At 36.4% G+C, this 26,932-nt stretch overlaps 1 protein-coding gene across 2 annotated transcripts; it reads right to left on the bottom strand.

Moving 5' to 3' along the window:
• Window positions 1-305: 305 nt before the first annotated feature.
• Window positions 306-26,861, bottom strand: LOC104013888 (protein FRA10AC1 homolog). 2 transcript variants are annotated; one of them, XM_087768293.1, is made up of 14 exons: window positions 26,686-26,861; window positions 22,303-22,379; window positions 20,206-20,298; window positions 20,075-20,120; window positions 18,080-18,156; window positions 17,312-17,395; window positions 16,737-16,821; window positions 11,022-11,067; window positions 6,369-6,482; window positions 5,314-5,356; window positions 3,699-3,823; window positions 3,041-3,079; window positions 1,560-1,644; window positions 306-1,090 (listed from the first exon to the last, which is right to left on the bottom strand). In XM_087768293.1, exons 1-14 carry the CDS (start codon window positions 26,716-26,718, stop codon window positions 1,048-1,050), a joined length of 990 nt encoding a protein of 329 aa, XP_087624419.1. In that variant the 5' UTR covers window positions 26,719-26,861; the 3' UTR covers window positions 306-1,047. The 2 variants fall into 2 exon arrangements, 1 of the variants encoding a protein (XP_087624419.1); XR_015707112.1 differs by having other exon boundaries at window positions 1,038-1,090; window positions 3,041-3,092.
• Between the last annotated feature and the right edge of the window lie 71 nt (window positions 26,862-26,932).

Raw genomic sequence — 26,932 nt, 5'->3', positions numbered from 1 at the left:
GATCAACATGAACATTTAATTTAAAAAAAAAAAAAAGTTTGTCCTTTCTATCCAAAGTAATTTTCATCTGACAAAGAAAATAGCCACTGTAACTATCCATGTGCAGACTGTTTCTTTGGAAACATAAAATAAAGAATGTTTAAAGTTGTGTTGCAATTTGAAGAGGAAGATGAATCCAGTAAGTTTCACAAGCAATATACGTTCTTTACTTGTATATTTAGGATTACACTTTAAAGAAGAATTAACGTTCAATCAATGTTAAGGAGATCAGAAACCATAGAGAACATACAAGTCACATGTGCATCTCCAGTAGAAAGCCACACACTTTATTTTTTACACCAAAAATTTCACCAAGCAACCAGATTTTTATAAGTGGAATTATCAGTCACATCATATTATAACTAAAATTTAAAACAAAGTCACAATGAACTAAACTTTTCGATGGAGCAAGGGAGACACTTCAGATGTGGTTTACTTAATTCAAGCAAAATACATATTTGATAAAAATCTAACTTCTCCAATAGCATTTGAAAATACTTACAGAGACTAATACCTGAATATTAAAGTCTACATGACCAATAAATTTAAGGCAATTAACTCTTGTTTCATAAATTAGAAATGTGAATATATTAAAGTGTATAGCTTTAAACTAATAACAGAATCTTACAAAATGCCCCTTTACAAAAATCTAACAACTGAAGTTTAGGATAAAATAAAAAGCAGCCAACTTCCTTAATGTATTGTCAAGAAACTATATTCTTCTTTGTTTACATCCTTCCTACTTTTAAGTTTGGGTGGCATAGATCTTTTTCACTGAGCTGAAAAAATTATTTCTCTTATTTCATGAGTATACAGCCTACCACAATAAAAAGAAAGTTTTTAGACCTGAAGCCTTCTACAAAGATAATCTACTGAGATGGTCCATATGAGTGACTGTAGAAAAGGCATGCTGGCAGAAAGAGGTCTCTGGTCCCTAATTACGACTGGATTTCCAGACTTGCATCTTGACAACTCATGAAGAAAATCAGCCTACATCAATTTCAAGTTTCAGAGAAACAAGTCTTGAAAATACTCATCAAACTCCTCTTCCCTGTAAAAAAAAAAAAAAAAAAAAAAAAGGGTCAAAGACAGTTCTGCTTTGGATCTGTACCTAGGAGATAATTTTTGTATGAAAAAGATTCAGCAGACCTCTGATGAGAATTTGTAGCTGGTATAGACCATTTTGACGTATTCAGTACATTCCAATACCCTTCACATTTCCCCGTCTGTGCAACAGCAGTGAGTTGACTGTTAGGATTTACTTCTAAGATAGTTAATGCCATGATAGAACGTAAGACAACAGTGGAACGGTAGTGCCTTGACAAAGGTTTCCTCTCCAGTGTTGTGTATGTCTCCTCTTTAAAAAAAACATACTTAGGTTCACTACATGGAAGGAGATCTGACATAATTTTAAATGTCAGAATATTCATTAAAACACTCAGGAAAAAAATCTCTGCCTTTTCAATTCTGAATGGACACAGTATGTTTTACTAGCTACAAGTTTACTAGATCAAACTAACCGTGATTTTTCATCTGCTTCTTGTGGCGGACCTTTCCAAAAGTCAGCATCTGAAGGACCATCTTGTGCATCGCTGTTACCTGAATCTGTTAAAAAATGTAAAGTGCTTATGAAATAAATTTTAAAAGAATTTATCTTTTTTTTTTTAATTATTTAGATGGTATAATGCTAGGGGCAACATTTAATTGTAACCATGAGAATAAATGAACACTTTACTTTGCATAAATTAAAACTGGAAACATTTTCCAATATTATTCAATACAGCATCAAAAAGACTCTTAGATATCACAAACCAGTATTTTGGCCAAACATAACAACAATCATGTCAAAACACTGATCTCGACACAACAGCGGCATAGCACTTTGCTCCTAAAATTAAGGGTTTATAATCACAAACCCAGAATTACAATACAGTTTCAACTCATGATATTAAATGAATCAATTACTTTACTTCTACTTGAATGACAACTTTTATCAATTGTAATTTATCAGTTAAATTGTCAGAAAACATGGATTACTGCATAACTGTTTCATGTAAGTATACAGGAGTGAAAACAACAAAAAAAATCTCATTATCAGAAATATGCCCTGACCTAAAAAAACTCAGTCTTCCAATAGAGCTTTCCTAACAAAACAGAGACTTAGGGCATGGTCTGAGTCATAAGTAAAGCGCTTCAGGTCTTCCTGTATCTAGCTGGGAAAATGTAGGTGCTGAGGACATTCCTAAAAACATATAGCACCATAAAGCAATCAGTAGAAACACAGTAAAGCAATCAGTAGAAACACTCGATCCCTTCTAGACAGTTTGCAGCAAGAATTGGCATGACCAGGAGATGGGGCTTGTTTCATCAAAAAAGAAACTGGGGACTGGAATTACTGAGATAGAGAGACAACCAGTGCCTAAAGAGTCACTGAGACTCCGAGTGCATCCACCCGCAACAAGTAGGTCTCTGAGGTACTACAGGTGGTACCTGGAAAAGACTAGTTAAAGCCTAGGATTTATTTAAAATCTAATTAATTTTTTGAGTAGAGTACGTATTAGTATCATTCCCTGAAAGGAAATGTAGCAGTTATATCGGAAAAGTACTTTCTTTACACAGCACGCATTACACAGCACACATTTGCATACCTGGACCCATGTAATTATTAACAACGTACCTATTTTTGCACCCTCTACTCTTTTCTGGAACAACCCAACCTCCCATCTTTCTGATTATTTCCATTCTGTTATCTGCCCACATTTTTATTCCTTACTTAAACTTAAAAGATTTCCCCCTTAAAATTCCTTGCAGTTTTTCTCCAAGAATTTCTAAGTAATTATTTTGACCCTTCATATCTCTGCTTGTTTTCACACAGCATTCTTATCATCTTATAAAATACTAAAACTGCCAACAAATAAAACTACAACCAATGACAAATGACCATGAAATAATACAACTTATTATAAAAACATAAAATGCAGAAGATATTCAAATACTTTACCTTTATCAGAATTATCTGAATCTTCTGAAGAAACCTGATCTGGAAAGAAACACTATTTAAAAAATAGTAAGCTTATCTTAGTTTTATCCATTATCTTAAATTGTTTACAAGGATATTTCTATCACAATATATTACACATAAACGTGCACATGCACGCACACACCATACAAAGAAAGAAAGCAAACACTGAACTAAAAAGATTATTTTTTTCATGAGTTCAAAGGTCATCAGTTTGAGCTCAAATACATTATCCCAAGATCAGTCGTGTAAAAAGGTTATCTAACATTTCCAAAAGGCTTTCAACCCCAAAGCCTCAAGGAATTAAAATACTTCACAACCCTTTCTGGTATGCAATATCCAAGAATTGGACAACTTTTCCTTGCAATGCATATTTTTCAAAAGGCTCTCCCTCTTTGTAAAATATAAGAAATTTATCTTTTTTCTTTTCCCCTCCAAATTTATCTTTTTTGTGCACCTTGGAAATTTTACCAAAGAAATTTATGTTTTTGACTACCTGTGTTACACAGTCAAGAAAATTACATATCTATATTCATATATAATTATATATCTATATCTACACATATGCAGCTACAGCAAAACTAAGATTCAACTAACATTTGAATATTTTAAAAATTGAAGGTCTAAAATTTAGATTTACCTTTATGGGTCTTTTTCTTGGATTTCTTTTTTGCTGAACAAGATAATTTTCTCTTCTTAATTTTTGGCTCTTTAGAATTCGGTACAGCTGTGCCTCTTTTCTTGCGTGCTTTGACTTCTTTCCTCCTTTAAAAAAAATTAACGTACACCTTCTCTATCATACTTACTCAAGCAACAGTAAATCTTAAGTATTTAGTTCAGTCAAACAGTTGTCATTTTTTCTGAAACCTATCACTAGTTAAACTGAAAAAAAATAATCTAGTTAAAATGAAAAGTGCTATAGAAACACTAGAGCTCTACAGCTAAAGACAAAGGATAGGAAATGCTAAAGCTGCTAAAATGACACTGATGCAGGCAACAAAAACAGTGAATTGGTAATCAAAGATTAAATACAGAAAATAATTTTATAACATGCCAAATTCTTATTTGTATTGAAATCTTTTTTTTTCTTTTAGCTAATGATTTTGTATATATGTAATGAGAAAAACACAGTTAATACAGGTTTTTAAATATATTTTCATATTTGATAGCAACAAAACCTGAGGTAGAAGAATCTCAAGCCTAAGAACCTGCTGCAGATCAACAACCCATGTATTTTATTTTCAGCATTACTTATATAGGCTTATTGTATGAACGTAGGCTAACTTTTTCCTGCTTCTTTGGACAAAGAAGTCACTAAAATTGTTTCAAAGTAAGTATTACTCTGCAGCTGACAAAGAGAAAATGTTCGACCATGCTTATTCTGAATTCAAGTGGTTTTAAAATTTCAGTTCCAGAAAGAAGAAAGACAAATCAAACCAATCGCAGTTAGTTAATTCTCCTTCTTAATATGTGCCTACACAGTGCTTTAATGAAACTGAATATGAATTAACTTTTAAAATGGATTAATTAACTATGTTGAATATATCCATCTAGACGCACCTTTGATCTGTGTTACTTTAAAAAAGAAATCATTATTTTCTAGCTCAAAGGTTTCTTTTTCATATGCTTTTCAGATAATTGTATGGCTTAATTACTGAGCTGTGCAACCAAGTTAATGACATATCAAGATTCAGAAAAAACATAAAAACTGAGTATCAATAGTTGTGGAATTCAGTAAGATTATAGAGAACAATAAAACACAAATCAAATCTTAATGCACACGTTTTATAGGTTCAAAACTCACTATTTTTCTCTTCTATTAATAAGTGATTCTCAAAGAAGAACAAATACTCAAATACAAAATTTCAAAGCACAGTCACTTGACTCACACATAAGCCCACTATTTTTAAGACAAGGAAAAGCATTCCAGCTCTTCAACAAAGCAAGAGGGAAAATAAAAAAGGCAGTGTTTTGCATAAACTTTCAGAAAAGAAAAATAATTACTGGGCTGAAATTCAGCAAAGGAAACTTTCGTGGGGGTGGTGGTTTGAGGGGTTTTGTACTTTCATTAGCACAACAATATCTAACTCTCAACAGTGTCAAGCCAGTGACTTCATAAGAACTCCAGAACAGAATCTATTTCAGCAAAAATGAAGTTCCTAATCATCTAGCTGAAGTTTTCCCCCTACTTGTTTTTCATCGTAACTGTAATCTACCAATAAATCAGCCTCCATATTTTCAAAGCATTTCATTACCGGTGATGAAAGTTTAGTTTGGAGGAACATTCTGGACATAGTCCTGAAAAAGAGAAAATGAGAACATGACGCTCATGTATTTGATAAGCATAATTAACAAAACTTATTAATACATATACAAAACTAGATAGAATACTATCTTCCAATTTCAGTAGCTTTTCCTTTAAAACAAAAGTTACAGTGTAATTGCAGCCAGGGTTGAGAAAAATACCATGATAAAGATCTTCAGTACAAACCCAGATTTCACTAAACCTGGACAAAGATCACAGGTTTAGCACTGGCAAATCTTCATAAAAAAGTATCAGTGCTTATCACATACAGATATCCCATTTTATGGATCTTTGTGGACAGCTCAAATTGTTCTACAATTATACTGAAGACCCGTAGGTCTCTTAGAGCTTTGCCAGAGACCAAGTGCTGCCACATGGAGTGTCTTGTTCACAAAAGAAAAAAACACCGTAGCTTGTTTTACACAAAGTAACTGTGTAAACTGTGGTAAGTTTAATTATATGATGAACATACCAAAATGTACATCATACTGAATAAGAAAACCCCACTCAAGAGACAAGACTGGAAAAGGAACTGATTTAATTAAAGTTAGAATTTTTGGAAGAAAACATAGGTATTAAAAATAAAATTAGAGCTGAAGGTGTGCAAGAAGTTGTCTGGTGCAAAGCCCTAAGGACTCCTAAGCCATGTAATTAAGCAATGACAATGATGTAACCCTCCTTGTCATGCAGTATTGTCTGTTAAAAACAGACATGCTTGTATACAAAACAGCTTATAATCAGTGATTCTAATTTTATGACACCACCAATTATACAGCATGATGTGCTCAACCTGTAACAACTTTGTCATACGTAGTGATAATAGCCGTTCTCTCTAAATCAAGACCATCATACTACCTGTAATTAATTTAACAAAATTATCTCCTATTCAGCATTTTCCATGTTGCATGAAGTAATATAATTATCATTGGGTCTCACTCGACAGCTTTTAAAGCACAAGATATTTGTCTTCTTTTAAGTGTACATATCCTTGAAGGGCTGACTTACTCAATTTCACAAGTGCATTCCTCTTTTCACCATGCTCAACGTAACCAAAATTCACCTCCCAGCTCCTCAGGCCTTCTTTCTCATCACAGTGCTTATTTCCACAGGAAAACTGACCTTTAAAGAGGTCAAAAACAGCAAACCGTGGTTCAATGATTAACAAGGATAGGTTTGGGGTTGTTATATCCAGTTTTGCTCAGTTTTTGCTTTTTGTTTTCCATTTCTTTCAAATAAAAAATCCAAAAGTAACATCTAGATTAAGGAAACAGTAACAGATAACGACAAAGCAATCATTCATACTTGTCTAATATTACATATTTGCAAAGAAAGAATATAACTTGAACTGTGTTTTACAGTGTACAGATGAAGGTATATGTTATGAAATAATAAGCCTAATATTGAACTCTGAAGAAATGCATGTTACTAGAATACTTTCTATATCTTAAATGATTACTTACTTAGCAGAGGCTGATGAATCAGGAGGTGTAATTCAGACATTCATCTTTGATGACATCAAACTATTCAAAGTATCACGTATGCACAAAATTAAGATTCCCATGTTCTATTACCTTACTAGTCTACCTCATATACTGGACATACAATTTGTATTCTAATGACTTTCCATAAACACTTTACTTTTCTTTTAAGAAAAGGAAATCCAATTCTATGAGAAACTATATGGCATCTTTAAAAGCTTCCTTGGGTTTATTATGTTAAATACAACACTAATTTTAAAACAATTTGCACATAATCAATGTTGTTTACACCACTGGGTTCCCAATATTGCAGTAATAAAGATATTCCCTTTGCAGAAAACTGATTTGTATGCAGAGCTGGCAATAAGGATGTGTATTAATAGGCTCACCAAGCAGGACCGTTGGTGAACGATTAACCTCAGAACATTCTGCTTAAGCTGCTAACTAATGGATTGGCAGTGTCCTCAGATACTTCAGTTCTGCAGTGTAAAACCACTTCCAATGCTAACGCTTGAAGCAAAAAAACCCCCAGGACTCCCATTTAAAAAAAAAAAAGTTTCAGATTAATATACATTAAATATGTTTAACCCTATATAAGGTATGGCTATCAGTACCCTGTGTCATCAGGAATAATTTATATCCATTACAAAGCAGTAAAAATCAACAAGGAAAAATTTATACTATATAAAACTTTCAGGAACTTAACCAGACTCTGTTTACTTCACATCTTCTGAAAAAAATCCCAAAACAAACCCAGAAAAACAGGTAGAGAGAAAAGAGAGAAACATCAGTTTTATTTATGATTAGTTGCTCTTTACAGTATGCAAAATCCATTTTGGATATTCTACATTTTGGATGTGACACTGGATATGTTCACAAGAATATAGTTGGAGCAGTATCTTCAGATTGCTAAAGCAAGCAATGAATTCTTAGGTAAACCAGAACTTGACTGTGTAAACCACCATAATTCTGTGCCCTTACACATTCACTTGCATTTATGATCATCTAAATATCTGAAATCATGGTGAGGTTTTTTTTAGTAGATCCCTACTCCACACCATACATGTGTATAAACAGCCAGGCTTCTCTGACCCATCCTTTCACACTGCAATCCCTACAACACATATTCAAACCTTGACTTGGATACAGAATTCCACTCTTTCTGAAGGCTTTTTCAGTAGTATTTATCACTCTAGTATAGCTGAATGTCATAAAAGCATTAAAAAACATACTTTTGCAAAGTAGGAGATCATTATAATCCCCATCCTGTATATGGAGAACCCAAATCAAAGGGAACTACGGACCAGATTATTCGGTTCTTGAAACATGACTTTTCCCAGTTAGCTGTCCAAGAAAGGAAGACACAGAAACCAGCATGCCTAGAGAACAGTTACCTAATCTAATCACCAAGAAAAATATATGTCCCAAATTCCATTTCCATCTGAAGTTCTGTCACCTTGCTATGAGCTGCAGGGAAGTTACTGCCTTCATGTTCAGAATTATAACTCCTATAATCTGGCTGTTAAATGTGTGCTTTCAAAAACTATTAGCACCTTCTGCTTCCTGCAGAAGAGCAGAATAGGTGGAAAATGTAAGTACTACAAGCTAAATGAAGTACTGAAAATTAAATATACGAAGGAAATCTAGAGAGCCAAAAGACTGATTTTAAGGCATTTTGATCAGAACTCAGATGTACCAGAGTGGTACATGGATACATGGTGCACTATCCAGGTATTGATACCCTGCCTATTTTCCATGGAGGAAATTACTGAGAAAAAATAAATGGAAACAGGTTTGGAAGAACATTTGTTTAAATAAGGTAAAGCGTATTATATGTGCATTTATCCATATATAAAATAGGCTAAGAAAGACACTATTATGCTAAAAGTGAAACTTTAGTTCAATGAAATAATGAAAAAATGGAGAATAGATCAATTGCAGGTATTAAACCCTATTTTGCCAAACACTGTCTGGTTTGAGTATTTTACTACTTAATCTACTAAAACAAATAAGTAGAAAACAGCAAATGTACCCACATGTTCAGCTTTCTGCATATTGCTGAAAAAGTCCTATTTCACCTCTACCCAATGAACTTGTTGCCTATTTTCCTACACAAAACTTTTACCACTATCGCCTTTTGCTTAAAATACCTTTTATTTTAAAATTTTATGCCATACCTTACTATCTATGCTTTGAAAATAGAGAAAAAGTGCTTGGGAAGGCATGTCAAATATATTTTTTAAATAGCTTAAAAGCTTTTCATTTTAATGATTTATTTTCAACTAACTCATGTACCTACTATTAACTGATTTATAAAATTTAAAGTAGGGTTTCTACCTTAAGATTTTAATTAAGAAAATGCCCATTTTGTGGAACCATTTATTGAAACTGGCAACGTTATTACACCATTAACCACCATTTTAAATTTAAGGAGATACAACAGCAATCTCCAATATGACCTCCTTTCAAAACACCTACGGCAAAAGATTGGAGTGGGAAAGAAAAGAAGAGAAAGAAATAATTTGGCATTTACAATTAGTAATACAAATGATACCTCTCCTTTCACTCATCCTAACCCTTCTTCTTCTCCATGACCTTACAAAGCCAGACATCGAAAACAAAGCAACCAAATGTGAGTAACCCATTCCTATGGTCCCTTCTTAACATACCCCAAACCATAGTAGAGTCCACCACCAGTGGCTCTCATTACCACTATTATTGCCACAGCTAAAATACGCACATGCTTTCCCTTTTTTAATGTGAATTATCAGACAGGTAGGTATTAATGATTTATTACATATAATTAAAGCAATTTATATCACTGATTTATACTTAAAAATAGCAAAAGAAAGGCATCAAAGATTCACACCTTTTTTAAATGATCATTTGAAACCGCACTTGCAAGGAGCATCTCACACAGAAGATAAGGTTGAATTCTTGCGCCCCTTAGTGGTGAAAGATACTATTGCTCTAGTCTTATGTTCCAATTGTACGCTGTCCATTAGGATTTCATGAAAAAGCTTAAAACATGTAATTTTGCACTTTCTCCCACATTTTTAAATATGGAGTAGCAGATATTAAAAAGTACAATGCAGCTTTACATTCTTTTTCCCCATGAAGACATAATTGTTCATAAATTACTAATTTCTCATTTAATTTTAATTATATTTTTAAAGCATTCAATAAAGCATATAACTATATCAAATGTAACTATCTGTTAATATAATCTGTAGTGCTGAATGCAACATATGACTACAACTACCTTTAGGAGCTTTACTCTTTATAGTTTAAAAAACCCCACCATTAAGGTTCACACTTCCTACTGTTAGCTATAATTTTTTTTAAAAACAAGTGTATTTCTAACTTCTTATAATATATTACAAGAAATAGACCTGCTTACAGAACTGTTCTGATCAACAGTACCACTCCATGTAATTTTCTTGTGCGTGCATGCATGACTTCTGAAAACCGTACATGTGTATGCAGATCTACCCACAGGAACAGCAATACATTCACATCGTTTTCTTGCTTGTTCAGCTACTTGAAAAAGTCCATGCGCCTAGGCCATGGAATGGGGACCACTGTGCAAAGTCCCAGTAACACATCAGTAAGAACTCACACACAGAAGCAGCCAAAATAAACTACTGATTTAGAAACAGGATTGGGAGACATGAGCATTCCCACTGATTCCCACTGAAGCTTTCAAAACCAGTCCAGCCTAAAACAGACATCACACATGGAGCTTTTAATTAACAAGTTTAACATTTTGCAAAACGGCATTGGAGAAACTGTTAAGAAAATTATTTCCTGAGGAAAAGTATTGAGAGGCTTCAATTAAAGGTATCAAAGACTAATGAGGTAACACAGAACTACTGGAGAAAAGCAGCTAAAAAACATATCCATGAAATTGTACATTATCAAATGCATTACGTTGGTGTTCATTACAAATCCGAACTTGTGAAAATAAACCATGTTATCTTAATTTTAATATATGTAGATCAGCATGTACTCTAGAGCTGTGTGGCATAAACCAGCAAAGTTAGAAGTTAGGTCAATTTATTGTCCATTATTATCTGATTAACTTACTGCTATTGTCAAATACTGTCTAACAAAACTATGTCAAAAAGCAGCAAGAAAAACATCAAGGAGAAATGTAATATAAAATGAAAGACGGCATTACCTTTTCCTGAAATTACTTCTTTCTCATGTCGCCATCTAAATCCAAACTGTTAAGATAAGAACCAAAATTAACTTGTGAATAGTCTATGTATTCAGTAATGTAAAGACTAATTTCAGTTGATTGATGTCCTGCATGTGGTTCACCCATTCAAGTCTGGTTAGTAAAATTTAATTTCTTTTTCTGTTAATTAAAAATATCTCTCTGCATCTGCTCACCAGAAGGATTCCAATTTACACATGCAATTCAAATTCCAGTAGATGCTGTTCAGTACTGAACAGGAACTTTCTAAAAGGCTTCATAGCAGGCAGAAGAACAAATGAGAAATTAGGATAGACTGACTTTACTAGATACTTCATTGCAATTTTGTCCACACTAAAAACTGAGACCACCACTGGCATACTGAAAAGTCATATTAGCACAGATCAATGGATCACCTCTTATACCCTAAAGACTAAGACAAAAAAACCCAAACAAACAACAACAATTAAGTTGTATTTCCCTTTACATTGCCTAGAAGCTTCACACGTAGATAACCCATCTACTCTTTGTGTTTTCCAGTAGAATCTGCTTCATCCTTTCTAAATGGCAAGTAGCCTAGTGAAAAGATTGAAGATGGAAGGGAGTGAGAACAGCCTGGGAAAAAAAAATGTATTTTCACTGACAAGTAGAAAGAAGGGATAAAACTCAGAGGCATACTTCTCCAAAAAGGGCTATCTTGTATTTCAATTTAAAATTCAGGAACACAGGGTGACAAGAAGATACAATTGCAGCTCTGTAAGCAAAGCACAGAAGAGTCTGAACTTCATGTTAAAAGATGGGGAGGGAAGAGGGGGAAGAAGGGTTACAAAATCAAAGAGGTACAAAAATGGCTGCAAAGCCCATCTTTGGCACCTGAGGTCCAAAGCATCCTTTGGAATATGAACCTTCTCTTGGTGCACTCGTAGACTGAACATATACAAATGTGCATTTTGCAGATGCAGTGGCATAAATTCTGTAAGATACTGGACTGATTTTCAATGTTTTTAATCTAATTTTAAACACTCTATAGAAGTACAGGTATCTATTGCTGTGTGTGGTTTTTAATGTTGATTTTTTTTATAAACCATAATAATTCTTTATCTGAAGGGCAACAGCATGGAGTTCTCATGCATGAAGTGGTATGTGGTTCAAAGAACATCAGAAAAAACAGGGAAACAAAAGTTTTGGCTTTTAAGAATGTGTCATACTCTTATATAAATGCTTTGCACCTTAATAACAAAGCTGAAAAAACTGAGCAGAAAGACATCAGTAGCCAAATGTTTTGTCAGCACTGACTTTCCCCAATTCAATACATTACATAGAAGATGTCTAAGAAAACTAAAAATTTGTACACCGCCAAAATATTTGCCTCTTTAAATCAGTCCACTAATTTTCAAATTGGTATTACAACACAAACAATGTTTTCACACCTACTGGTTTCACTGGTAAAAAAACCACAGAGGAAGGTCAGGTACTGCTATCATACTGCGTATGATGACAGTTTGCTAATGCTGGATCAGGTTGTGCTTGGCCTACTCTACAAATCTCGGTGTGGTCTGAAGTACCATTATACCACTCACGCTTCAGTCAAACAAAAATTAATCAATTGTAAAAAACAAGAACTGTGCCAAACAGTTCAGTGAAAACAAAATGTAAAATACATCTGTAAATGTAGAATTCACGATGGAAACCAGTTGATCCGAAGTGATGGCAATTGGTTTTGCTCTTTTAAAGGATATTTACTGTTTTACAGACTATTCTAATTCTGAAAAGCTTGTGATGCAATTGAAAAATACTGAAAGTTTACAATTAAACGTCAACAGCATTTTGGCACCAATTTTGCATGTGTGTGCTGCTGGCAATAAAGAGTAAAAAACAATTTGACCTTATCTGCGTGTTTGTTTTTTCATAGTCCATCTGCTATTTCACCAATTACCAAGTTATCCATGCTCACTTTTGCCACTGAAGTAGACTTTTATACAAATTTTCCCTCACAGTCCGAACTTGACTCAATAAGATATAAATCAGATTATATCCTTACAGAGTATTTCTGTAATGAATTAAAGAAAAATAAGCAAAATAGAAGAAAGGAGGGAGCCAGAACCACCTGTAGTACATCTAGGACAAAAGTCGTCCTCATTCGCCTTCATTTTTGCCAATCATTCTTCCACCAACTAGTAGAAAATGACACAGAGTGACCAAGGCTAAGAAGAAACAATAAAATTAAAAGTAAATATAATTGAATTCCTCTAACTAAGCTAAAATATCAGGAACAGATTAAACTATATAGGAAAACTAAAAATTAGGGTAGGTTCTTGAATAGTCAGCCTGCAATATTAAGGAATGCAAAAGCATCATCAGCAGACAGCATTTATTCTGCCTCATCTTCTCTGTTAATGAGTTCAACAAGATCCTAAATGAGCTATTTCTAGACCAAGACTAAGCAGAACAACTCCAAAACAGATGCTTTAAAAGAGTATCAAATGACTAACTTAATAGGAAAGGACAGTTTTAAAAATGTGGAAGACCATTTAATATCCATAAACAATAAAATAAAACATATTAACACTACCAAGTGGAAGACAAGTTGGCCTAGAAATCTGAAAATGATCTGGAAATAAAAACAAAAGAATAAAATGTATTCTGTTTAATGACCAGGTGTCAGACAGATTTCACTTAGGAGACATAGGAGACATTTCCAATCTGTTAAGCTACAAAACAAAGCACAGAGACAGCAAATAAGAACCTTTCTAGGAAAATAAGACAACAGAGAGAAGAGAACATTTCTAGTCCAATGCGTATCAAAGTAAAACTTACATGCAGAGCACTCTCCCTCATTGCAAAACTGACAATAGAACTAAACTATCTGACAATACAGACAGTCATTTATCAGCCTCAAAGCTTGCAGACAAGATGCACTGAAGGTTCAAAGACAACCTTGACCTAAAAAATTCTGATCTAGGGAAAATGTAAGGAGTAACAGATCCATCACAAGCAAGAGCTGTCAGAGCACGCTCTTCCAGTGTCTCTAAGTAGCCTCACACCAGAGGGTCACCTTGGTATTTCTCATTAAAAGAAAAAGAAAAGATTGTATGTCCTAACTACACAAAGAAAAGTGGGATTGTGAGTCACAGGGTCCCATTTGCCTGTGGTGCCAGCAACCAAGGTGAGTGCAGGTGTGCAAGTGAGTGTGTGAGCACCAGTGAAGACCAAGCCATGGTAGCCATCAGCTAGGTGAAGTTGCCTGGGAGCAAGGAAGGTGAGTGGGTGTCCACTGGCCAGCTCTGGGTGCGAGAGTACCTGTGTATCTCTAAGGATGATAGCACAAGGGGGTCTGCTATGGGACCGGGGGAGTCCCAGCCATCTCTGTGTGTGCGTATGTGTGTATGCATGCACGTATGTGAGTGAAACAGTCTGAACCAGCAACTGGAGTGTGGCTGTGGCCTCGGGGGTTCATATGTCTTGGGGCTTCTTCCTGTTTTCTTTTGAGCTTTGGTCTTTGACAAGGTGCTCTGCTTATTTTTCAGACCTTAAGAGAGCCCCTCCCATGAAACTGGTCCTTATCATTATCCAGTACTTAGGAAAACAGTGGGTTTTCTCAGAAGAAAAGTTCTAAATGAGATCTGAGCCACAATCTCTATGCAGAGGTCTTTAGAAGAATTAGCTGGCTAGAAGATTTTGGCTAGTAGCAAAACAATTACAGTTGTGAAAAGACAGATGAGTATGTATGTGCAAATCTCAATCTATGCAATATATAGATATTAAAAACATCACAGAAAACTTATCTCCACCTTTACTTTGACACCACCTAGCAGGATATATAATCATAGAATCACAGAACAGCCCAGGTTGGAAGGGACCTTGAAAGATCATCCTGTCCAACCTTTTGTGGGAAAGGGAGCCTACATGAGATATCTGGTGCGCTGTGCAATCGCATCTTGAAAACCTCCAGTGATGGGGACTCTACCATGTCACTGGGGAGGTTGTTCCAGTGAATGTTCTCACTGTAAAAAAATTTCTTACTTATATCAAGATGAAGCATCATCATATAAAGCATCAACAACTATCATACGAAAGGCTGGCCAGCTGAGAACCTTGTTACCCACCCTGCACCTCTCACAGCACCAGCACGGCAAAACAGAAGGCACAAGGGGCTAAAGATATACAACTTCCAGTTTCTGGAAATGCAGAAAAAGAATCAAGGCAGGAAAAATCTGAAAGCACAGACTGCATTCCTTTGGTGTGAATGGGATCAGCAGCCTATTTCTAACTTCCAAGAAAAAAACCTGCTTTGACATTCGTACCAAACATGGGCATTGGATAAATCAGTAATTGAGAAAAATCTTGTTTTTTCTCTTTTTCTAAGAATTTCTAACAAAGGACTCTCACGTGGTCAGAACGTATTTGAGAACAGAAAGCATAACCTAATATAAGAGAATAAATTACATGATATATCAGAGTTATGCTGACATGGCAATTCCAAAAATATAGGTAATGACTTATGAGCATAAATAGGAATTCAGTGACCTCAAAGTTAGAAAAGCCACATTTGAAGTCTGACAGGGAAACACTGTTCACACAACACACACACACACAGAAAAAAAAACAAAAAAAAGAAACTGGGGCAGAACAGTTTCCCACAAAAGATAGCAAACATATGGAAACTTGGCACAGCAGTGAAAGAAACAAAATCTGTAAGCAGGCTCGAGGAAAAATCAGTTGGGGGGGCAGGGTGGAGATTGAGGGATATGAAACAGCTATAGTAAAATAAAATCAAATTTACTCAAAAAAAAGGAGGGAAGATATCTTCAGCATTTTACTTTTTGTTAATTTTCATTTAATTTTTGCATTTCTCTGTTCCAGTTTTCTTTAGAAGACTGTCATCTTTTCTGCCTAATACTAGAGTTTAAGCCCAGTCCTTGCAAATATTTACCAGTGAATGTAATTTTCAATACTATAAATAGTCTCAAAGAACTTTAGACACTGTTTGCAGGGCTGGGTTGTTACTATGTTCTAACAAAACTAGGACGCATCTGAGTTCGGCAACACTCTGCAAAATCACAACAGAAAATTCACGTATTCTTTTTGAGTAAGAGGCTAGTCAGTCAAAAACTTGGAAATGACAAAGGCTGTTCTGGTTAAAAAGAAAAACTGGTGCTGGAATTGGGCTGTTTCTCTTAAGAAATTCTATTTATTTACAAGGAACGTACAAATCCTGTTTCCATAAACAGAAAAGAACAGCCAGCAAAAGACACTGCTTTAGAACAGATATTTCCAGAATTGTTTCTGCCAGCATTCAAGTACAAACCTCTCTTTTTAGACTCTTTTTTTTTAAAAAACAGTAACATTCCCAGGGTTTATTTAGGCTTCATCCAGTGCTTCTCTCCAGGCAAATCTTTCTATCCTTCCCTCCTTAACCTCTCTGCATTTTCTGCCTTTCTTACACACAATGTACCTCTTTATAAAACACCATCTGACAGAAATGCTCCTGTTCCCACAGAAGCACATTTTTGGGGCAGTGACAATGCTTGGCTTCAAACTGCTGCTGCTTATTAAATAACTTGACAAGTCCTCACAACTCTCTTTCTAGGGAAGGAGTACTAACATTCTGGTTTCACAACATATCCACAATCATAAGGCAGTTTTTTAAAAAGGACACATTTTAAAACCAAGATGATTTACAATAATGAAACGTACCTTATTCTCTTTGTATCTACTGAGATCTGCTATACAGTATTCTTTGAACAATTTGTCATAATACTTCTTCGCAAGTCTCTTCTCCCTATAACAAAAGGTATTATTTTTTATTAAATATAAAACATGGCACAATTCATTTCACATTGTAATAACATTAGCAAGACAAAGACATGTTGTTTCATCCGAAGCACACAAGTTGCAGAGCTAGAAATGCAACAGAAATGCACTCATTGAGCTAGGAGGTAATTTCCATAAAACTGGAAAAATACATCTAAAATATATCTAGAGCACAAATTAAACTATTTTTTCAAACCAGGCTTCGTTCAGAGTTTTCAGAACAGTCATTTGGATCTCAGAGAATGCACAAATACTTCTTAGTTCTTTTGGTCATCAATTCATTTTGCCACTGAGCAATATTACAATATGAAAGACCTCCTAAAGGTCTTTAATTTTTAAATGCATTAAAGATCAAAGAATGATCACTAAGTACGCACAGTAATTCTTAATTAGTAGGGACACCACAAATTCAGTACAAGTGATCTAAAAATAACATTTTCTGTAATAGTTCCAGGTACCAATTCATGTCTGCTTCATCATCTTCGTTCCACAGGAATCTATGGTTTTCTCTAATAACATCAAGATCCGTCTTGTCATTTGCTCTATAAAAGGACACATTTTTTTTAGTACAATGTAGCATTAAAATGAAAAGTCAGTCAAATAATAAATTGGTAAACATCAGTATTTCACAGTTGTGATCTCCACCTCACCGCATGGAGGAATATATTGCTATGGAATAAAACTATCAAAAAATGTATTCACTGGCATACCTTTTCCAAATGAAAAATCCACAGTGGAAAATGGCCACTAAAACTGTGAATTACTTGATCCTGTCTGAAAAGACTTTTTATACTTTTTATTGAAGACAGTAATGTTAAAAGGCAGTTATAGATAGCTCTAAAGAAGGCTATCATTATTCTGGACAATGGAGAGCAATTCTGCACATTTCACAAGTATTTCAGATTGTTATTTTGAAGGTAATGCCAGATATTTCTCAATGTACCCTCGATTAATGCTCACCTGTCATCTTTGCTTTTACATAACAAAACAAGAATAGTTCAGCTCATGGTAAGTTCTTATATAAAAATAATGGTAAAAATGAAACAAGACAATTCTGTGTTTTGGATATTTACAATGGCTGTAGTTACTATTTATGACAAAAAGAATTAGTAATTTGATGTATAGCGACATCCCCCCTCCACACACAGCTATAATAGATATTTAACAACTTTACATAACACAGGAGCTTTAGGGGCATGAGGGGAAAGATTGCTAATGGTTCTTACCCAGAACGTCGGAAATCCTCTATTTTGCCACCATAGTATAAAATGTAGTCATTCACAAACTTTTTATGTCTTTCATACTGAATAAAGCAATTAAGGATTGTTTCGGAACTTATCTTCTTTTATTTTACCATACTTTAAAATGAAACAAATAATAAAAACTTTTTATATACTTAACAGAAAGAATTTTTTTCTCAAAAACAGTGATTTCCAGAAAGAAAGGAATTAATTAGCAATTTTTACTTAATAACCCCTCACAAAAGCTACTTTCCAAATACAGGAATTCAAGGCAATTTCATCTTTAAAACCTGATTCAGCTGCCAGACCTTTATAAAATTGTCTTCCTTTATCAAAGATGCTCTGTACGCATGTACGTAGAAACTGGGTTCATTTTTTCAGCTGTAATTTAGACAACAGCTTCTTAGTACTGCAGTTTTGGTTTAAAACAGGTTTGTATTTTTGTATTATAAAAACAGTCTGATTACTAAAATGGAACCATTTATTACATTTTACCATCAACATACAAATAAAAGTTATCTGCTTTAGTTTGGAGATGAAAATCATGGGAAAATATGTAATGCTTTTTTTAGAGCACTTCAGCCTCAGAGACATGATTTGAAACACATTTTGTACCATAATTTGAGCAAAAATATGTAATTACTTATTCAGAAAATAAACATCTCCACAAATCAAAACATTATATATGGCTACTTAAAAGTATTTTCAATTAACTTTTACTGTGTTTCTGAAGCAGCAAATTAGGAAACACATTCTCTCCTGGTACATATCCTGGCAACTACTGCATCAATGTGAATAATTTGTATCAACCTACTATTTTGACATGCATTAGAATTTTATTGAGAAAACATTTTATTTTCCAAAGGCCCCCAAAAAGTTAATTTAACCTCAGTATGTTTCTTTTTTTCTTTCCACCACAAATAGAAGGAACAGAGAAGCAAGCCCAGAAAGTTTAACTGGCACAATTGAACACATTTAACACAGCATACCATTTTGTGCTGCCATTTGAATTACTAGGCATTACAACTGCGTAACAGTAAAGGTTTTAAGCAGGAACCACTCAAAAACATTAGCAGAAACTCATACAAGTCTCTACACAATGAGTTTTGTAGTTACGGGCTCTTCTGTGGCTAACGACAATTGACAATGTCAGTGGGACTCATTAAGATATGTCCCCTTTACAGGCATATGATGGTTTATGTAGTGCCTAGTCAAACTCTAAGCAGGTTAGGAGAAGTTACTTTCTGTTCACTGGAGTTTCCAGATTTAAGTAAGTCTTTCCATATATAATTAGTCTTTATTTTCCTATTTATTAACTGTTACTGCTGAAGAACAGCTATTTAAACAAACAAGGAACTGATGGTATTTCAGATACACTCAGTCCAAACATTTAATGACTGCCCCAGGTGAAAACTCAATGAAAGGAGAAAGGTTTCAATCTAAATAAGGTATTAGTTATAAAAATAGTTACAAATTATGCATGAAATATGATTAAGAGATTAAAAAAAACCTAAAATACAACTGCACGATATTAAACAGGCTTACATTATAGCATTTGTAGAAGATATTACTGGAGATAAGGCTATTTTGAATAGACTTTTGAATTAACTAATGCATTTTTAGATTTCCAGAAGAAATGTAATTGTCCACAGATAATAGCAGCCTTATATAGAATTATGTTCTGTATAAACTCCACTGAAAGAGGAATGTGTCTTTGTGCCAGTCTGAATAAAATTCACCATATAGTAATTTTGTCCCAAACAGGACAAATGAGCATACAGGAAGAATCTGGAAATGCCTCTACTGAGTAGGCATTCACAGAGACATCTCAACAACAAAAAGAAGCTAATTTGAAGAACGACTCAACATCTGGTGCTGCACTGTCAACTGCTGTGATAACTGAGAAATTCCAGTATTTCACCATAATGGATATCCTGTGTCCCATCTTCAAACTTGAAGAAAAATGAAACAGAAGGATACAGCATCCATCGCTATCAAGTGAAATCTTCTTTTTCTTGCTTCTTCCCTGTTAATAACAAATACGTTTGAGTGAAAGCTATCTTTACATTAAGGGAAAAATGCCTCATAAAAAGCAACAGATAAAAAAGTACCTATCCCATGCTTCCGCTGCAAATTGTCTGTGAACCATACCGCCTTGTTTTGCTTTTTGGAATGGCTTTATCAGAAGGCCATCTTCCTTTATACTAAAGGTAAGGGGGGAAAAAAGGAAGAAAAGTTAGTCAAGAACTTTTCATAAGCAATAAAATTTCCATATGCCAAACTTTGCACTAACCTGAGTAACAAAAACAGTTATATTGCTAGTTTCTACATGAATAAAACCAAACTTCAGAACCAACATCAGCTTAGACTTTACTTCATTTGCAGAACAAAATCAGAAAGGCTTACAGTTGGCATTTAAAGAAAATTGCTTAAAACAGCAATTTGCAATATTTATTTTTATCAATATTATCACCATAGAACCACAATGAAAAAACCCTGAAGATTCCTCAGCTTCACTTTTAAAGCCCTCTATAAATCTCAGCTACACAGCCAAGTAGGAACAGGAAGGACAGTATGTTCACTGAATAAGAGTGACTGCTAGTAACCCTATCCCATCCTTTCATGCTAGCGTCTCAACACCTCATTGAACAGCTCTGCCTCTCTTAGTGTAACCACAAGAATCAATAATTTAAAACTTAAGTACTGTGTTGTGAACCATACTTGTCAGTGGGCAGCTAAAAATACTTTCAGAATTCAACAAAGTAATAAAAAGTTAAATATAAAGTGATGCACTTTAGCTAGTAAAAGGTATATTTAGTTAGTTTCAGTCCTTAACAGAGGTGACGAAAAGATTTTTCTGTAATTAACAGCTAGCAGAAAGAATGAAAGTCAGAAACCTGTAGGAAGCAAGCCAGGGAATTTATATTTCAAGCTATGGAATACAGGACTCTAGAAACTAAGGGTATCATTTGCTCAAAAGGATCTGTAGCCACAAAATTCCCATAAGGACACTCCATAAAACAGCAATATGGAGAAAATGTAAGCCTACTATTTTCCTTAAAGTGAAAATAAATATCATCATGGAGCAAGAAAAGGATATATCCATATACAGCGAACCCACATAAGAGCCCTACTGGGAATCAGCAGTAGCGTGCCAGAACAAGGGTAATGATGATATTTTTGAAAGGCTCCTGATGGTTAGTTAATATTCCACCTAGAAAGTGTAATGGTACAATGTGTAATGGCCTTTTAAAGAAAACGAAAACTGAACGAAACCAGTCACTGTTTTAATGGAGAACAGGTATATTTATAAAATAAATGGAACAGCACAATGCCTGCTATTATTCCAATGATTAAAACATGACTTTTTTTTCCCAGAATGCAGTCAGACACTGCAAAACCCATTCTTTCAATTTTACTACAAAGGAAAATATGCAAGAGTCCTAGGAAAGTTTCCAGAAAGCCTTCTTAAATAAAGTCCAATAACAGAGCAAGGGAGTGACAGGAAAAGGTAAGAAAAATATATGCACAATGTAGGCAAAATGTTCAGTACGGTGCAGAAAGTGTCAAAGGACTGTGGTGCCAAAGCAAAATAAATACATAAATAAATAAAAATCTTAATAATATAATGAGATCAGACCACAAAATTCAAGGTCATTTATTGTGCAAACCACTGAAAGAACTGGCAAAGGTAATCTCAAATAAGAGATGTGTAGTTACATTTCAAGGATTAAGTACAACATAATTCACCAATTCCCAGGTATCTTCACAAATTAAATAAGTAGTATCAGTTCTTCACTTCCTCCAGACACGTGTTTTATATCTACAAAGCCTGCTGCCACTTGGCCTTTTTTGCCTTGCTCTCTTAGCAGTTCCACGCATCCTGATGGATCACAGTGAAGTGAGCAGTGCAGCCAAACCCCAGCAGTTGATACTAATGCTTACAAAAAATGAAACACTCTGCTCCGAGGACTGAGGGGCATATAGACACCAGATGGACACGGCAGAACGGATCTTAATCAGCTGCCCCTGGGAGACAACATGCTTTGGCAAGGTTAACATGAGGAGATGCAGGAATCAAAGAGACTGATTTTTCAAAAAACATTTCAACACCAGACTTTACATACCACAGCATAATCTTCTATACCCAATAATAGGCCATTTGCACAAAATATGTAATGCAAAGTGCTAATTCTGTACTACATTACCTTTTAGTCTTTTGCACAGACTTCCCTCCATTCTCCTCATCACTAAAATCAGAATCATAGCCTCCATGACCACGTGCCTGAAAATAATAGACAACACAGTCAATGTACCTGCTAATGTAATACGGACATGGCATGATCAGAAATCAGTACTGTCCATCGTGCATAAATAAAAGAGAGAAAAAGAGAGAGCAAGAGAGCAAGTGCAAATCTCACATATGTCTAAACCAAACCACATTCAACAGACAATGCAGAGTATATTCCAAATAACACAGGGCAAAGAAAGACATCATAGGTCTGTCAAAAAGATCACTTTATAAATAATTTATATACAGATGTCCCCATATTTAATCTTCAAATAGATGCAGATAACCAAAAGTATGATAAACATCTTCGGTCTTTACTTTCAAACAATCTCCCTTATATAAGAAAAAGGTGAGTATTTTCCCCAGGAGCTACTCTTTCAGAGTTCTGGAGGACAGCAACTGATGTACCCACATTATAAACAAACAAAGATGAGAACAAAAGTTTCTTGGGCCGTGGTACAGCATTTTAGATCATTAGATCTTACATTGGTAGCTGGAAAGCTGGTTGAAATGATAACTAAAATACAAAATAACAATATGCCTACAAAAACGTACCATCTGATCAGCACAACATTCCTACCATGAAATGAAATCTTTTTTTTCCCACGCACTTCATGACTACAATGTCAAATTAATGCATATAAGAAAACCAAAATATCCCATATCTTAATTCCATCAAACGATCAAGCACTGACTGATGCCCAGATCTATCACCTCTGTTTTTCAAGGCACAGTTACATGTCCAATTCTTTCAGCAGAAGTAATGGCTTAAGTAGATCCCATCTCCTCTCACTCACTCCTACTCTGGTACCTTCCTTCCAGTTGCTCAGTTAACAGTTGTGAAACTACACATGAACCAGATCAAACAACTCACCCCAGTTACAAAGGATCCTATCCAAAAAAGACTATTTTAACCCAGATACGTTTCCTGACAGTTCATCCACAGCCCCCTCAGCCAGCTACACAAGCCAGCTAGAGGGGTAGCACAGGAAGAGAACAGCCAGAGCTGGGAACGGCGTAAACTGGCACCGACACCAAAAAAAGCATTTACACAACTGGAACATGTACACAACTGAACCAGAAACAAGACACATGGTTATCACACATCTGCACGGGGAAAGGTTCAACACATACTTCCTAAGTATCTTGGTATATTCAGACTGTGGATGAGAAAAGAAACTGGGTTAGAAAACCAGTGTATTTGATTCAGCATTGCTGATTCCTACATTACCAACAATCATATTCCTCCTCAGACAAAAACGTGAAAAAAACAAAATCTGCAAAAAAGTCACATCTCTTCAGGATGATTTTGATGAAGTGCCTTCTCTGGATGCAAATGCCTCCCAGAAATCCCATGCTGGAGCGTCAACTGTATCCTCTACTGACATTGACAACTGGTCTGTCTTGCACAGAGTATGTAAAACACTATCTTCTCACACTGATGGTGAAGGATTGATTTTTAAGATTTTTTAAAAATTATTTTTATTAATAATAACTGTACCTTTTTTCCTTAATACTGTAATGTTCCTTCCACTCTTGAACTCTTCTGAAGAAGACATAGCTCTCATATATCTATATATGTGAATAAAACAAATCAGAACTTTCTGATTTGCCTTTATGTTTTCTATTTCCCAGGAGACACAAAAAATATCTGTTACCAAAAAAAGCGCCGCAGATGCCTGCAGTGTCTGGTGTAAGTGGGCCTCACACACTGGCAAAAGAGCAGCGACGGTGCGAAGTCCTTCCAGCACAGTCCCATGATAATCCACAGTTCAGGTGCAGGCCTCCTAGCTGAGGTGGTTCTAATAGCAAGCCTGTCGCTACTTTTATTAATGAAGCTTATGTGGTGTCTATAAAAGGCTGAATACATTATGAGTTTGCAGCAAATATATTTACACTTGGCCTCTAAATTTTAACAATATCATGGTAATCCAGGAATGTTTTAAATGACATAAGTAATGCTTCCCAGATGAACACTGAGAGCTTCCTTCACACTCAAAAGGGGAGAAAGTCCAAGCCAACACAATGTGTATGAAAGTCACCATGAGACAGATGAAGACAGGCAAGAAGAGAAAAGCTTGAATAAAAGGAGATTTTCCCAAAGTGGTTGCCCTTGGATGATGGGCCCCAGGAAAGAAGCAGACATACTCAGTAACCAGCTCCCAACTGATTCTGGGAATGACTCAAATAAAAAAAAAAAGATGCAAGAAAAGCTGCTCCAACAGAGTCATACCGTAGGGCTCTCGGAAGCTGATGACTGCCTTTTGGAAAGCTGTGACTGTGAATATAAGGGCAGGCATGGCTAAGGACTAGGTCCTGAGAGGCTGCTCTTCCGACAGGAAAACTCTTTACAGCTTCAGCCATTCCTCTGAATCACTACAATCACTCAAAGATAAATTCAGAGTGAAAAAAGAGTACAACCCACGATTGATGTCCTGACACTTCTAGGTCACTCTTTCTTCGAAGGCAACAGCAGGACGGGCAGGTACTGCACCAAAGCTGGGTTTGACATCAGCAGCTCCGGCAGTGCTGGATGGCACCCTTGGAGACCAGGACTGAACAATTACTGACCTGATGCCTTAGGATGATACCAAGATCACCTGACTTTTAGGTAAAACATAAAAATAAACTCCATCAAAGAATCTCATCCATAAATGAATCTTTCCGGTTTGGAAGGACAGTATAAACAGACACCTGCTTAATGCTGTGAAATTTCAAGACCGATTTCTCCCCTTCTGCACAAAAAAAACCAAACAACAATCTCAGATAAGGAAAATATGTTTAATATTTAACTGTAGTAAAAGAGGGGCACATAGCAAAGCTTTGTGCCCAAGCTAGCAGATTTTAAAAGAGGCATATGTAGACATGGACATGTGAAATTGTCAAGAAAATTTAAAATAACTACTTTCACTATTTGATAAACTCTTTAATATAATCTTCACTTTAACGGAATTTGTCAGAAACTCAGAATGCTTTTAGTAAATTGGTAAGGTAAATACCAAACATTTTATCAAAACATGAACTTGACAGCTACATAACTTAAATGGTACAGTGTGTTTTGTCTGTTGCACCAACTTTGAACTTTTTTTTCCCCAAACAACAAAACAAACTGAAACCACAAAACTAAAACAAGTACCAGTATGCTTTGGGATACATTTAGATCACTGACATTTAAGTAATCTCAACATCTTGGATTAATTAATAGTGAAGCAATTGGAGACAGAATCAAGCCCACTAACTTAGGGCTCCTAAAAAATGGCAACTTGAACACAGCAAATGTACGAACACTGCACGCAACTGATGGCAGATAGAGGAGATGTCAACTGTTGATGTCACTACAGGACACTGTGGACTCCCCAGCACTGCATTTACAGGAGGTATTTGCATCCAGAAAAGGCACCTCCTTTAACCCTCTCCATTGGGGTAAACGCACACTAGTGAAAGGGACACATGATAGCTCATGTTGACTCCCGATCACAACATGCAGCTGAACAGAAAAAGACAATTAAAAAAAAAAGGGGGAGGGGGGGAACAATCCTACACACAAAATCCCCACTCGTGGCTCCTGACCTCAGCCCTAATCTTGCCACCCCCTCACAAGTGTCACTCCCATCCTCCCCTTTATCTGCCCAGCACACAGGCCTGTGCTCTTCTCTGCTCACAGCCCAGATGTGGCCCAAAACAGGCCCCAGTGCTCATTTTGGTATAAACAAACTACTCTGGGAGGGTCTGAGGGGAGCATGGGATCTGGAACGGGGCTTGAGGAGGCTGGAAAAAGGGTGCCATGCAGGGGGTCACCATGCTTCACTGCAAAACGCTCTTCCCACCTTGATGCTGTTTTGGGGGAGAAAACCTGAGGAAGTACAATTAGCTTCAAACCTACTCTTCCTGGTAAAACCGGTTACAAGGAGTATTTGCATATACTGTACAGTGAACACCCCTAACAAGGAGAAAATACACCCACTGCCCCTTTATTAAAGCTCTAAAACTATAAAAGCAGAAGCGGGAGTAAAGGGTAGGTAGCAGCAGACCACGGCAGCGAGGATTAGAGCTTTGAGGGGCTCCACGGAGGAAAATCACACCGAAAACCGGCCCGTGTGGGCCCGACACGACTTCCGAGGCCGCTCTCGCGCCCCGAAGGCCCCCACAGGCCGCGGCCCCCGGCTGCCCTCCCGCCGCACGGGCAGGGCGGCTCGGCCCCCTCCGCCGCGATGGAGGCCGCGGCCTCCGCTGAAGCCCGTCCGCCGCCCGCCCCTGCCGGGCCCCCTCCCTCCGTCCCTCCCTCCCGGGCCCCACTCACGGCCGCGGAGAGGCGCAGCTGGTTGGGCACCATGGTGGCGGTGCGACCCGCCCGCCCGGCAGGGGCAGCTGGCTGGGGACGCGGGCGAAGGCCGCCTCCGCCGCCCGGCCCTGCTCGCCGGCCGCGGCGCTGCTCCGCGGGCCCCTCCCGGAAACCGGGGACAGAGGCGGAGCAGGGCCGCGCCGGGGGCTGCCTCCCTCCGCCGCTGGCGGGCGGCGCGGCGCAGGGCAGAGGGGCGCGGGGAGCC

Source organism: Nipponia nippon, unplaced genomic scaffold, assembly GCF_047370975.1.
Source record: "Nipponia nippon isolate SJK-2023a ecotype South Korea unplaced genomic scaffold, ASM4737097v1 scaffold_3, whole genome shotgun sequence".
Taxonomy (NCBI): domain Eukaryota; kingdom Metazoa; phylum Chordata; class Aves; order Pelecaniformes; family Threskiornithidae; genus Nipponia; species Nipponia nippon.
The sequence above is the reverse complement of the archived record's forward strand: the minus strand, read 5'-3'. Positions and strand labels throughout refer to the sequence as shown.

Coding starts and splice junctions, on each gene's coding strand:
- LOC104013888 (XM_087768293.1), bottom strand. CDS start 26,718: ATGGTGCCCAACCAGCTGCGCCTCTCCGCGGCC. Junction 3,080..3,698: donor CAAGAAAAAGACCCATAAAG/GTAAATCTAAAT, acceptor GTTTCTTTCCAG/ATCAGGTTTCTTCAGAAGAT. Junction 1,645..3,040: donor TTCAGATAATTCTGATAAAG/GTAAAGTATTTG, acceptor ATTTTTTAACAG/ATTCAGGTAACAGCGATGCA.